General features: G+C 55.5%; 2 protein-coding genes across 5 annotated transcripts in view; both read left to right on the top strand.

Annotated features, from left to right (window-relative positions):
• Positions 1-2,410, top strand: part of EDA (ectodysplasin A) — a 62,355-nt gene extending 59,945 nt beyond the window's left edge. Inside the window, exon 9 of the mRNA XM_062502798.1 lies at positions 2,346-2,410. Within this exon, the coding sequence (XP_062358782.1) occupies positions 2,346-2,410 (65 nt within the window). The remainder of the gene's footprint in view (positions 1-2,345) is intronic.
• A 1,474-nt stretch (positions 2,411-3,884) lies between these two features.
• LOC134049941 (transforming growth factor beta activator LRRC32-like) lies at positions 3,885-10,521 on the top strand. 4 transcript variants are annotated; one of them, XR_009933648.1, is made up of 4 exons: positions 3,885-4,016; positions 4,570-7,501; positions 8,015-8,205; positions 9,710-10,521. XR_009933648.1 is itself a non-coding variant. In XM_062502711.1 (2 exons), exons 1-2 carry the CDS (start codon positions 3,912-3,914, stop codon positions 6,511-6,513), a joined length of 2,049 nt encoding a protein of 682 aa, XP_062358695.1. In that variant the 5' UTR covers positions 3,885-3,911; the 3' UTR covers positions 6,514-8,464. The 4 variants fall into 4 exon arrangements, 1 of the variants encoding a protein (XP_062358695.1); XR_009933646.1 differs by having other exon boundaries at positions 4,570-6,532; XR_009933647.1 differs by having other exon boundaries at positions 4,570-8,205; positions 9,710-9,895; positions 9,994-10,007.
• The last annotated feature ends 1,829 nt before the right edge of the window (positions 10,522-12,350 follow it).

Consider the following 12,350-nt stretch of genomic DNA (forward strand, 5'->3'; position numbering starts at 1 on the left):
GTTTTGGTTGTTTTTTTGTTTTTTTTTTTTTGTTTTGTTTGTTTGTTTTTTTGTTGTTTTTTTTGTGGGGGGGGTTGTTTTGTTCTTTTTAATTAATATTTTGCAAACCAGAACACATTTCTACAGGCTTCACCGAGCCACGTAGAGCAGCCTCAAGTACTTGTGACAACATTCGGAGGAAGTTTGTTATGTTAAGAATAAAATATTCAAACAGGATTTTTTTTTCTGTTTTAATAGCAACTGTCCTGCTTTTAGATGTGGCTTTTAGCCTTCCTTCCCCCACCCCTTTCCTTTTGGCATCGTCCTACCTAAAATAAGTGGTGATGGAGACTTTAGCAAAGGAAAAAAAATGGGATTTTAAAATCCGGTCCAGCATGAAGTCACCACTTTTTCTTTTCTCTGAGCCCTGCTGAGTCTAGTCATAACTCGATTTCTGGTGACTAATAAGAGGAGCTGGGACACTATTGTTTCTTTTGGCTTCTTGAGCAACTCTGTCCCATTACCTCCCCTCAGCTGGGGAGACCTAAAGCCATAAGATGCTCTGGAGCTGAGGCAGAGGCACAAATTGCTCTGTTGTCTCAGCCCTTGGCTCACACTCACTCAGCTTGGTTGGGGGTTTGTTTCCCTGTGTTTCTTTCCAGAGTCTGTTTGTGCTTTCAGGAGGGAAGTTGCAGCCTGTGTAGAAATGGGGCAAATCCCAAAGTGACATCTTCAGCCTGGAGCAGGGAAGGTTTTTGGGACCTCGGGGCCTAAAGGGGCTGCAGGAGAGCTGGAGAGGGACTTGGAGCAAGGGCCTGGAGTGACAGGACAAGGGGAAATGGCTCCCCACTGCCAGAGGGCAGGGTGAGATGGGATATTGGGAAGGAATCTTTCCCAGCGATGGTGCTGAGGCCCTGGAGAAGCTGTGGCTGCCCCTGGATCCCTGGAAGTGTCCAAGGCCAGGCTGGATGGGGCTTGGAGCACCCTGGGCGAGTGGAAGGTGTCTCTGCCCATGGCATGGGGTGGAACTGTTTGATCCGTAAGATCCCTCCCAGCCCAGCCCTGCGGTTCCATGATTTTGGTGCTGGCTCCATGCAGAGGTGGCTGATGGTCACCTGCAGGGTGTGGGAGGGGTGTGCCCTGTCTGGAGCATTCCTGGCTCCATCCCTAGCGAGTGATGTCCCTTGCCAAGTGCTGCAGTTATTGGGAGACAAAAATTCCTCGGGGCAGCAGCGTTGGCCGCGGCCTCGCTATTCACAGGAGCCGTGCACTTCGGGAAACAACTGCGTGACAAATGGGCTGCTCTGGCTTTTTAGTGGCTTCTCCTCCCTTCAGCCTCGGCATGTGGGATGGGCAAGAGCCTTGGGGGCTCTTCACTGGGCTTTGTGGTTTTCTTTCCTTTCAAACGGATTAAGAGGGACATGTTCCTGTGACAAGAATGAAGCGGGACAACTGTGTACAGCGAGAACATGAAGCAAATCGTTAACAGCATTGCTTTAGAACAGGCCTGAGCAGCAAGGCTGGGGGCAGCCATAAATAACAGGGGTTTGGGAAGAGCCGGGGATGGAGTCTGCATTCCTTGTCCCCCACTGGTGTGATCTGGGATGTGCTCCATGGTTGTGGGCAGGGGGGAGGCAGAGGGAGAATCCCTTTGCTCTGTAAAAGTCTGGAGTGTTGCTGTCCCCTCTGGTGTTGGAGGAGAGCAGGAGAAAGCAATTCTTGCATGGAAGTTCTTTCTGGTGCGTGCTTGGGATGCAGGAGGAGGGCAGGAGGGAGCAATTCCTTCATGGAATGTGTTAACAGGCTTTTTCTGGTGCTCACGCTAGCCAAAGTGTGTGTTGGAGACATGGAATTGGAGCTGGCTGCAGGTGACCTTGGCAGATACAGCTTTTTCCTGCTCCAGGTGTTCCTGGTGGGATGTCCCACCCCAGCAGCTCCCATAGAAGGCCTGCATGGCCACAGCAGAGTGTTGGCTTTGTGAGGGGACAGCTCCATCCTTCGGGGTGGGAGAGGCACCGTCCCCTCACTGGGGTCAGAGCTGCTCGGGAGTCACCTTCCCAATGCCCTGGGAATGCATGGAGAGAGGGGCAGATCCAAAGGACTTGGATAACCAGGTGCTCCCAAACAGCCAGGCTGGAGCCCATCACCCACAGCACGATGTGACCTGGGCAGGTGGTTCTGTCCCTGCTTCCTCCTCAACTCAGTCCTGCTGCTCCTTCCTCACATCCTTTGGAGACTTCTCCCACAAAAACCTCAGGGGGAGCAGGGAATCTCTCCCACAGATCCTGCTGGAGCCCCGGGGCCAGCATGGAGGGCAGGAAAAAGTACAGGATAGCTGGTTTCAGAGCAGATCTCTGCCTGTTCAGGCTGCGTGGCTCACTCTGCCTTCATCGTGATCCAAGAAAAGCCTCTCTGTGTTTGCCGGGCCTGATCCGCATGTGGTGCTCCCACAAAGGGAGTTCACAGCCTTGGGATGCAAATGCCCAGGGATTCTCTGCAGAAGTCCCTGATCCAAATCAGGGACTTTTCAGCTGCCAACAGGGGCTGTGTCACCGTGCAGACCCATGGCCAGCAGTTGGGGTGCAGGGGGACAGGCTGGGCTTCCCCGGGTGTGCCTGGGGCCAGTTCCGTTTTTGGGAGGGCCAGGGGGTTATCCAGAGGTCAGTGTTTCCTTGGCAGGAGCTCACATCTGCCCAGATGTGCTGTGTGCTCACAGCTGCCTCCAGCCCTGCATTCAGCCCAAAATGCTGTCCCTGGCCTGTCACTGCTGTCCTGCCTGCCTTGGATGCTGGGGACAGGGGGCCAGCTCAAGGCTGAGTCACATCCTGAGGTGACAAAGTGTCCCCCACCACGCCAGCTATCAGAGGGTGAGGGGTAACTCAGATGTGTAACTATATATACATGTGTATATATATAAAAATCTATATTTATTTATTTATTTTATGTCTATATATTATTTTTTTCCTGCCAGGATTAGAGCACAAGCTCTGCAGCTGAAACTTCGCATCCTTGGTCAACCCCTCAGCAGCCTAAGTTGCTCCTTCAGATGGAATTGGCCACACTGAGCCAAACTGTGCATTTTGGAGAGTGCCCCATGAAACATGAGGGGCTTGTCCCCAAGGGGAGTGTCAGCACTAGGTGTGGCACAAGGACACGGAGATGCCACCACAAACGAAACAGTCCCTGTGGTGGGGACAGCTCCGTGTGCGCAGATCCCACCTGCAGTTGCCGCAGGGACAGTTCCCTTCTGGTTCCTGCCCTGGGCGAGGAGGTGACCCGGCAGCCCAGGGAGGGAGCCGGGGTGTGACAGCGAGGAGCCCAGCGCTTGCACTGGGGAGGGAGAGAAGGAGGAGGAGGAGGGAGGAAATTCCAGCTCTGCACATCCCGCTGGGAAGGGACGGTGAGCACTGGAAGCTTTGTTTCTCGAGAGGGACAGAGTCCCCTCGGCTGGCTGTGCTGGGATGGGATGAGATGGGGAGGGAATGTCGCTGCCTGGGTGTGACAGTCAGGTGATCCCACAGCCAGGAGCTGTCCCTGGCTCAGGATGACTGCAGAGTCCTCTCCAGCTCTGGTGTCCCGGGAGCTGGCACATCCTGTCCCTGACACAGGGAAACTCCCCCAGACCCTCTCAGCTTTCCTACGTGCCACCTCTGCCTCTTGGCATTTGATGTCCCAGGGGGTCCAGCTGGTCACCTGAGCTTCCTCCTTCCCCATCCTGCCGTTTCTCTTTCCCTTCCCTGTGGCTTTGTGCCGTTTTTCCCCTCTGCGAGCTGATGTCTTTCTTTTCCCACTTCCGTAGCTACGAACACCCACATGCCTTATCTCCTTCCCCCATCCCATCCTGAAGCCTATTTATACAGAGCCTGGCTCCTGCCCAGCCTGCCAGCGACGCCGCAGGAGCGGGACGGGGCTGGCAGCTCCCGCAGCCCAACATGCTCTGGGCTGCACGGGGATGTTTCCTGCTCTGGCTGCTCCCGTCCATCCTCAGAGCCCGGGCTAGCCCGGAGACGAGGCCCAGCTCCCCGCTGTGCCAGCAGGTAAGGCTGTTTTCCAAGGAGCACCCGGGCTGGGATGGCTCCAGCAGCGTGGCTGGCGCTGCCAGCATCCCTCTGGATCTCCTTCCTATGGCTTTCACCTCCCTCCAGCCTCCATCTCTTTAACTTTCCCAGCTTTTCCTCTGTTATCCCGCCTTGGAGCTTGTGTCCCGTGAGGTGGTCCCTGGCATCCAGCTGCTCCCATGTCTCTGCCATGCCTGAGGTGCTCAGAGGATGGAGTGCGGGGATTCCAATAAGGCAGTTGGGAGCCAGGATGGGGAACAGCAGGTTTCTGTCGCCCCAGAAAAAAAAATCAGCTGCTCCTGGATCAGTTGGATCCAGGTTCCCAACTCCAGAGGAAACCGGAGAGAGAGGAGAGGTGAAGCCTACACAGCACCCTTCCTCTGTCTAAACAGGGATGCTCTGGACCAGCTGGCCTTGGGAAGGGGGAGCAGTGCTTATTCCCACTTCTCATGCCCATCTTGGACAGCAGCTGGCTTGCCTGGAGCTGCGGTTTGTAGCCCCCTTCATTCACTCCTCTCCTGTCTCTCCACAGAGCCCCACGAAGGTGTCTTGCAAAGGAGTTGGCCTGCGGAAATTTCCCAAGGAGCTTGGCCAAGGAATTAAGTACCTTGAACTCTCCAACAACTTTATCCAAAACCTGTCAGGTAGCAACATGCCAGGATTGGGGCAGCTGGAGTACCTGGATGTGTGCTTCAACCAGCTGGAAGCCGTGTCAGCCACCGCCCTGGCTCAGCTGCCTCGGCTGCGCTCGCTCCTCCTGGCATCGAACCACCTGGACCAGAATTACTTGGCTAATGGGGAAGCTTTCCATATGCTCAGGAATATAGAGGTCCTGGACCTGTCTATGAACAACCTGGAGAGCCACATGGCCAGCTGGTACATCAGCAACCTCACCAGCCTGAGGGTGCTGTATCTCTCTGGGAACAGGATGACCAAGCTGCTGGCAGGGACCTTCCGGAACTCTCCGCAGCTAAGCCAGCTCGACCTAAGCAACAACTACATCTTGGAGATCCAGGAGGGAGTTTTTGAGCCTCTGGAAGAGCTAGAGGTGCTGAACTTGGCTTTGAATTCCCTCCACTGTATCTCTGGCTTCAGCCTCATGCAGCTGCGAGTTCTAAATCTCAGCCACAACGCCCTGGAGCTCTTCTCCTCCGAGGAGGGAGTGGAGCCCTACCTGCTCCGAGTGCTTGACTTGAGCCATAATAGACTCCTCTCTTTTCCAGAGCTCCCCAGAGCCCATGATCTCACACACTTAAACCTCTCCAATAACCTCATTGCTTCCCTGCTGCCAGGCTCACCCCATCCCAGGGAGTTAGTCCTGCTTTACAAGGAGATGCAGAGGTTCAACAGGACCGTGCGTCCCGTGGCCGCTCTGACACGTGTGGCTGACCTGGATCTCAGCAATAACCGCCTGGAGCTGTTCCCATTTTCCTTCTTCCACAGACTGAGTTCCCTGCACAGGCTCAGCCTGGCAAGGAACTGCCTCCAGGACGTGGCCAGGGGGTCTGTCTCCAATGGCACGGAGCTGTCTGTGCGCTCATTGGACCTCCACAGCAACGCCCTCCGTGTGCTGCCACGCTGGTTCTTCGATTCCCTGCCTCACCTGGAATCCATGGATCTGGGCTCCAACAGCCTCCAGCCTTGTGAGAGCCAGGGAAGTGACCAGGGAAAGGATTTAGGGAGGGATTCTCACACATCAGCCCCCGCAGTCACCTGCACCCCCTTCTACAGCGTGCCTCGCTTGAAGCACCTGAGCCTGTCCAAGAACAGCATCTCCAGACTGCAGCCCCATGCCTTCAACCAGACCCCCCTGCTCTCCCTGGACCTGTCAGGAAACAGGGACTTGGCCATGGCCACAGGAGCACTGGGGGGGCTGGAGCTGTCCCTGCAGGAGCTCTCTCTGAGGGACAACCAGATGGACGAGGGCCATGCAGCGCTGCCCTGCCTGGGCACGCTCCGAGTGCTGGACCTGTCGGGCAACCGCCTGAACCTGCTGCCCACGGGGCTTTCCTGCTCCCCACTGGAGAGCCTGGACATTCGGAATAACAGCCTGCAGAGCCTGGTATCAGTCAGGAGCTGGTCTCACAGCCTGAGGGCTGTGTCTGTGGCTGGGAACCCCTGGAGCTGCTGCTCGCTGGGCTGGCTGGACACGCTGCGCGCGGCCGGCGTGGCCGTGCCGGACCTGCACCAAGCCCGCTGTGTTTTCCAGGAGCATGGCCGGAATATCTCGGCCAGCATCACCGGCACTCCCGGCTGGATCTGTCCCCAGCCCGAGGGCACTGCCTCCCTGGCTCTGCTGGTGGCCTTGATTGGCCTTTCCCTCCTCGGTGCCTGGGCTTTCTGCCTCCTGAGGAAAGGGAGGAAGGCTCCGGGATGTGCGGGACTCGAGAGAAACAGGGTGGGAATCTCCCAACCCCACCCCAAAGGAGAGGGGCCAGCCGAGGAGAGGCCACCTGACAGCATCACCAAAGTGTAGCCCAGATCTGCAGCCATCGGTCAGAACTCTAATTATTATTAATAATATTAATAATGTTACTGTGGTTTAGATCTCACTGGTACCTGCGTGATTTGTGACCCCAGTGACAGGATTGTGGTGGGTGCTGGGCTCTGAGCCACCTCCTCTTCTCCCATCCTCTCTGATCCCTGACAGAAATTGAACATGGAATTTGGGGTGCCATCACACATTCCCATCAGTGAGCACAGGAAACCAGGTCCTGGGCTGGCTGCATTGAACACCCCCCTTTCTCTACATCACACTCAGCTGGATAAGAATTGTCTCCATTTGAGCTTCCCAGCTTGCCTAGCAGCCCCTTTAAGAAGGTTTTAAAGCTCTGCTAAGGCCCTGCAGCTGTTCCTGAGGCATTCCCTAATCCAGGAAGAAGCAGGAGGGATTGGGTATAGCGCTTGGTGGTGGCTTACAGTGCTAGGGTGGGGATGGGCTTTCTGTGGGACCCTGCCCATCTCTCTGCTGAATTCCCTTGCTGCGGATGCTGGGAGGAATTCCGCCCTGTCCTCCCTCACTGGGATAGTGGGAGTGGGAGAAATAGGGGTCTGTGCTGTCCCTGGCTGGCACAAGATGCCCCATACTTGGTGCCAGGACTGTCAAGGTGATGGTGGCAGAGACAGCTGGTGCCAGCATGAGGTAAGTGCTGCCCAGGTCATGATCCTGGATGAATTTGGCACCCTCTGAGCATCCCCCAAAGCCAGGGATGATCCAGGGGCTCAGACCCCAGCTCAGGAAGGCAGCTGGAGGAGGTGTTGAGTGAGATTGTCACTGTGTGGTCATGTCCATCTCTCCCTTGAGTCACCTATCCGGTTTCCCAGGGCAGAGTGAGAGCACCTGAAGGGCTGGGCCAACTCCAGGAAGTATAAAACTGAAGCTGCAGTGAAACCTTTAATGTTTCACATCCATTTGGTTCTGCATTGGAAGTCCCCAGCTGGGCCCAGTCACCTCCACACACCTGGTGGGTTGGACCTCTGGGAACAAAAGGACTTGGAAGTTACTTAAAATCCCAATTGCTTAATTTTCTTCCTTTTTTTTTTTTTTTTTTTTTTTTTTTTTTTTTTTTTTTTTTGTCTTTCAAGCTTATGGTTTTACTGGGAAGCAAAAAGGACATTTTTGTTGTAAAATATGTCAGGGTTTCATCTTCCTGTCCTTTGCTGGACCTAAAGCTCCAGGACCCCTTGTGACTTTGGTGGCCCCCACATTTCCACCGCTGCCTCAGTTTCCCTCTGATGCAGAGCTCTGTACCCTGTCACAATGAGTGGCTGTGGCAGGGGAGCTTGTCACTGTGTGTCACCACCCTGCAGGACCTTGGGGACAGGACGAAACCCAGCCTCCCACTCCAGGGCTGGCGTTTGCTGGATCTCCTGCTCCCACGCACCCCCTTCCCCTTGGAGCTCCTGTTCCCATGTCCCTCTCAGGTCACAATGTCCCCGTGCCACAGCCACCACAACCTTTATGTTCTCCCATCCAGGTGCTTCCCGGCTCCATCCCCAGTGCTGTTCCCAGCTGATGCCCCTGGGGAGCCACAGCCAGCTGGGCTTTGGGAATGGAGTGCCCCAGGAGTTGCTGTGCCCACCTGGGGCTTCTCCCCAGCATTGTCCCCTGTCCCTGGGTGACACCTGAGCTCCCTGGGGCAGGCACCTGCTTTCCCAGTGTCCACAGGTGAGTTCAGACTGTCCCTGGGGCAGGGATTTACTTTTCCAGTGCCCAGCAAGTGGGTGAGCTCAGCAGTGCCGTGCCACCCTCCTGCCCCAGCGCTCAGTGACATTGCAGGGACACTTCAGGACCCGAAATGCCATCACTGGGTACTTCTGGAACATTTTTGTGGCCACTGCTCCTCGTTTAACCCCTTCCCAGGCTGTGCTTCCCACTCGTGTCACCAGGAGGTGTCCTGGTTTTGTGCTGCCGCTCCCACCAGCTCCTTCCTGGCGTTGAGCTCGGAGCTGGGGACGGGTGGGGACACTGGGGACGGGCGGGGACACCACGTACCACCGGGTGCTCAGGGACACCATGTGCTGCCGGCACTCGGTGCCAGGCACTGCCTCGGGCATCCTGAGTGTCCCCAGCCGTGTTTATCCAGTGTCGTGTCCCTGCCGAGCAGCAGCTGGCAGGGGTTGACCCCTTCAGGGCAGTGGCACTTGGGGACAGTGGCTGCTGATCCTCAAGTCTCTCTGGGGATTGAGGCATCTGATGGAAAATGCACTAAAAATAGAGGGGAGTGAATCCTGGGGCTGGTTTTACCCCACGGAAAAATAACTAGACTTGATCTCAGAGGATTTTTCCAACCCTAAGGATTCTGTAAAGCCCAGGATAAGGGGGGACCAGGGAGAACTTCCCAGGCTGAGGAGATGCTGTGAAGGTGTGGAAAATGAGCCAGGGCAGTGGTATTGGGTTATCACCATTATTGATGTCCGTGTGCTTTCCTGACTCAAAGAAAAACGGGATTCCAGGTTGTGCTGTCATGGATTTGCCAAGTATTGAGTCAGAGAGCAATGTCCCCTTCTCACAGCCCCAGGAACAGCTTGGCCAGGAGCAGGACATGGGATGAGCCTGTGCAGGCCCAGGGGACAACAAAGTGGCACCAAACAATGTTTGTGTCCCCAGAACCAGCACGAGGCCAAAAGAAACCCGGGGTCTGTCCTGAGTTCTGCAACGCTCCTCATCCGGAGCTTCCCGTGCTGTAGGGGAAATGGTTTCCCTATCCCAGGCATGTCTTGGCATCTCCAGTGTTTTCTTGATCCAAAAGGAGGGCAAAAGATCTGTAGAATATTAAATTTTGAACAAATAAAGCGGCGAAGCCAAAAATGTTGCATTTTCATGTCAGGCTGGAAGGCGGCAAGAGTGTAAATTTTGGTCTGACAAAAAAAGCAGCAGTGATTAAAATGTTGTGACCATTGACAAATTTTCTAGAGAAGTGGTTGAGAAATCCAGAAAAACTCATTCTTTCCAGTGGAAAGCCTTCACATTTCCCTGGACCTGCATTTTCAAAGAAGAATAGATTTTTATCAAAAATTCCACCGAGCTGTTTCACTAACCCAGACGGAAATTACCTTCCTTCAGCTCCCTTCAATTACAGCAGTTTTTCTTTTCCCCTTTTGCTTCTTTTTTCCCCCCCTTTTCCATATTTTTTCCCTTTTTTTTTATTTTTATTTTTTTCATGATACAGAGCTTCATCTGCTGCAGAAGCTGAAGGATATCCTGGAAAGTGCCTGTCAGATCTCTCTCCTCAGGCCACCCCAGCTGGGCAGAGAGCATTTCTCCTCCTCTGTGTTCAGACAGAGCCTAAATTAACCTAAATCTCCCCAGTCCTGATAAGATAAGGAAGATAACGAGTCCTTTCACCCAGCTGAAGGTAAATCCCCTTCCAGAGGGGCAGCTGGAGGTACCATTTCTTTTATTTTCCCTATATTTCTGCAGCACCCATTCCTGAATCTTTCTTATCTCATCGAGGCCCGTCCTGACGCCGTGTTCTGGCTGCCTGGGATGTTCTCCTGCTGAATGTGGCGCTTTCTCTGTGGCTTTGGGATGGTACAAGAGGCTGGTGGCACCTCCGGGACACCGCCCTGTGTCCCTCCCATCCTTAGGGCTGCTTCCCATTATCCCTCCCTGCCACAGCCCCTCCGTGACTGGCACAGCTCCCCTGGCAGCTCTCACCAGCCCGTGGGGAAGGCCGGGCGTGTCGTTCGTGATGCTTTTCCTCCTCTCCAGGGGCTCTGGCCGGGCTGGGACCTCCATCCCGAGGTGCCTCGGGGTGTGGCAGATGCGGAGCGTGTCCCCCCGGATCCCCCCTGCCTTGCAGAGCCCTGCGCTGCCTCTGCAGCATCACCAGATGTTGCCACATGTTCTGCAGCTGGATCCTCCCTCCCAGCTGCGCCCGGGCTGCGTGCACGGGGGCACTGCCGTGGGCACAGGCAGCTCTGGCACAGGGCTCTGTCACCCCGTGTTGTATCCTCACAGCAGGTGCAGATCTGCTGTCCCCACTCTCAGATTTGGGGCGCTGTGGGGAGAGGTGGCTCTGCAGGATCAGGCCCCTGCCACCCCCAGCCTGTTCTCTCCTGTGCTTTCTGCAAAGGTTTCCCTGAAGGAAAGCTGAGCTCCCTGGCAGGAAGGGCTCCTGCCACCCGGGGTGACTGTCCCACTGTCCCCAGCCTCTCTGGATGCTCCCAGTGTCCACCAGCAGCAGGAATCTCATCGCCAGCCCCTGGGGCCGTGGCAGGAGCTGCAGTGTCAGTGCCCCATGACAACGTGCCACCACCCCCTGCGTCACTGTCACAGCCACCACGCAAAGGGATGTGGCTCCTCACTGGTTCGGCAGGTGAGGGTGGGGTGGGGAGCCGAGGTCACTGGGGCCTGAGGGGACAGTTTGATGGCAGGGGAATCCCTGGAAGGTCCCTGGATCTGCCCCTGCTGAGCCTGGGCCAGAGAGGCCATTGGAAGCTGGGACAGTGCATGGGGACACCGTGTGCTCACACGGGGTCACAAACCAATCACAGGTGTTTGCTTTGGCCCCTGAGTCCCAGCAGTGACGGGCACCAACCTTTGCCCCTCCCAGGACAACTCTTTTCTGTTCCTCCACTGAAGCCTCATCCCTGGAGCTCTGACCCAGCACCAGCTCTGCCCCTTTAGCCTCTCCTGGAGCTGTCCCCTCCTTGTGTCGCCGGGGTGGCCAAAATCGGGGGGGGGGGAACCTTTCCCAATGTTCTCCTGGCTCCTTTTGTCTCCCCCCTGCCAGTGAAGCCCCAGCTGGGGAAGGGAAGCCTCTCCTGAGCTGGGAATCCCCTCTTGCCTCCCTCCTTCCCACAGAGCCAGCCCAGCTTGGAAGGGGAAGGAAGGGGTATTTTTAGCACTCACCCTCCGGTTGTTCCAAGGATTGAGCTAAAAAGAGGAATTGACGTTCAAAGGAGGGCTGGCTTGGCTTTAAAAGGAAGGGTTTGTGCTTTTCCTACTACTCAGTCATTGCAAAACTTTCCTGTGAAGAGGGATTGGTAAAAATACCTCGGGTGGGAGGTGGCACCCTGTGACATCGGTGCACAGTTCCCTGTGCTGGCACTGCTTTCATTGCCCAGTTCCCAGGGTGAACTCCCACCCCAAAGGAAGGGATGGGGTGGGACTAAACCCCCCCTGTCCTGGTGCTCATCACAGCGCCCATCACCTGTGAAAGAAATTCCCTCTTGCCAGCCCACCTCTGCATTCCTGCTCTCCAGCGGCTTTTCCTGACCATTCGCACGGCTTTGGAAACCCCTGGGAACTCAGGTGCCTTCCCAGCTGCCATCCAACCCCAGTGTTGTCCTGGCAACACCCTGGAGATCCTCCAGGTCCCAAAACAAGACACCATCCACACCCTGAGGAGTTCAGCTGTAAGCCACAAGGGACAGAATCCAAATCACGGGTGTTTAGGGAATACAGACTTGGGTTACCCCTGTGTTCCTCCTTTTCTCTCTGCCCTTAAACCAATCTCCTTGTAACCGCTTGGGATTTGGGAGTGACCTGGGACCCGTCCTCAAGGGACGTTGCTCCAGCACAATGAGCTGTGGCATTTGTATCCCAAGGGAATCTTTTGGGAAGGAGGATGACTCAAGCCGAGTGTCCTGGTTTTAGTGATCCCAAGTCAAATGAAGGTCACAAGGGGACAAAAATCAACCATCCAGGCATGTCCTGTCAAGGTGAGAGGTCACAGGGCGGAGGGATGATGACAACCAACCCCCAGTTCGGTTCTGTCAAGGAAAAGCACCTTCCAGCAAGAGGGGAAGTAGCCCAGCCAAGGAGAAAGTGAAAGCCTAAAAAGTGGGTTTTAACCTGTGACCCTT

The sequence above is a fragment of the Cinclus cinclus genome, chromosome 15, assembly GCF_963662255.1.
Source record: "Cinclus cinclus chromosome 15, bCinCin1.1, whole genome shotgun sequence".
NCBI classification, from domain to species: domain Eukaryota; kingdom Metazoa; phylum Chordata; class Aves; order Passeriformes; family Cinclidae; genus Cinclus; species Cinclus cinclus.

Excerpts from the sequence above, each read along its gene's own strand:
- LOC134049941 (XM_062502711.1), top strand. The coding sequence starts at position 3,912 with ATGCTCTGGGCTGCACGGGGATGTTTCCTGCTCTGGCTGCTCCCGTCC. Across the intron at positions 4,017-4,569 it reads GCTCCCCGCTGTGCCAGCAG|AGCCCCACGAAGGTGTCTTG; the intron begins GTAAGGCTGTTT and ends GTCTCTCCACAG.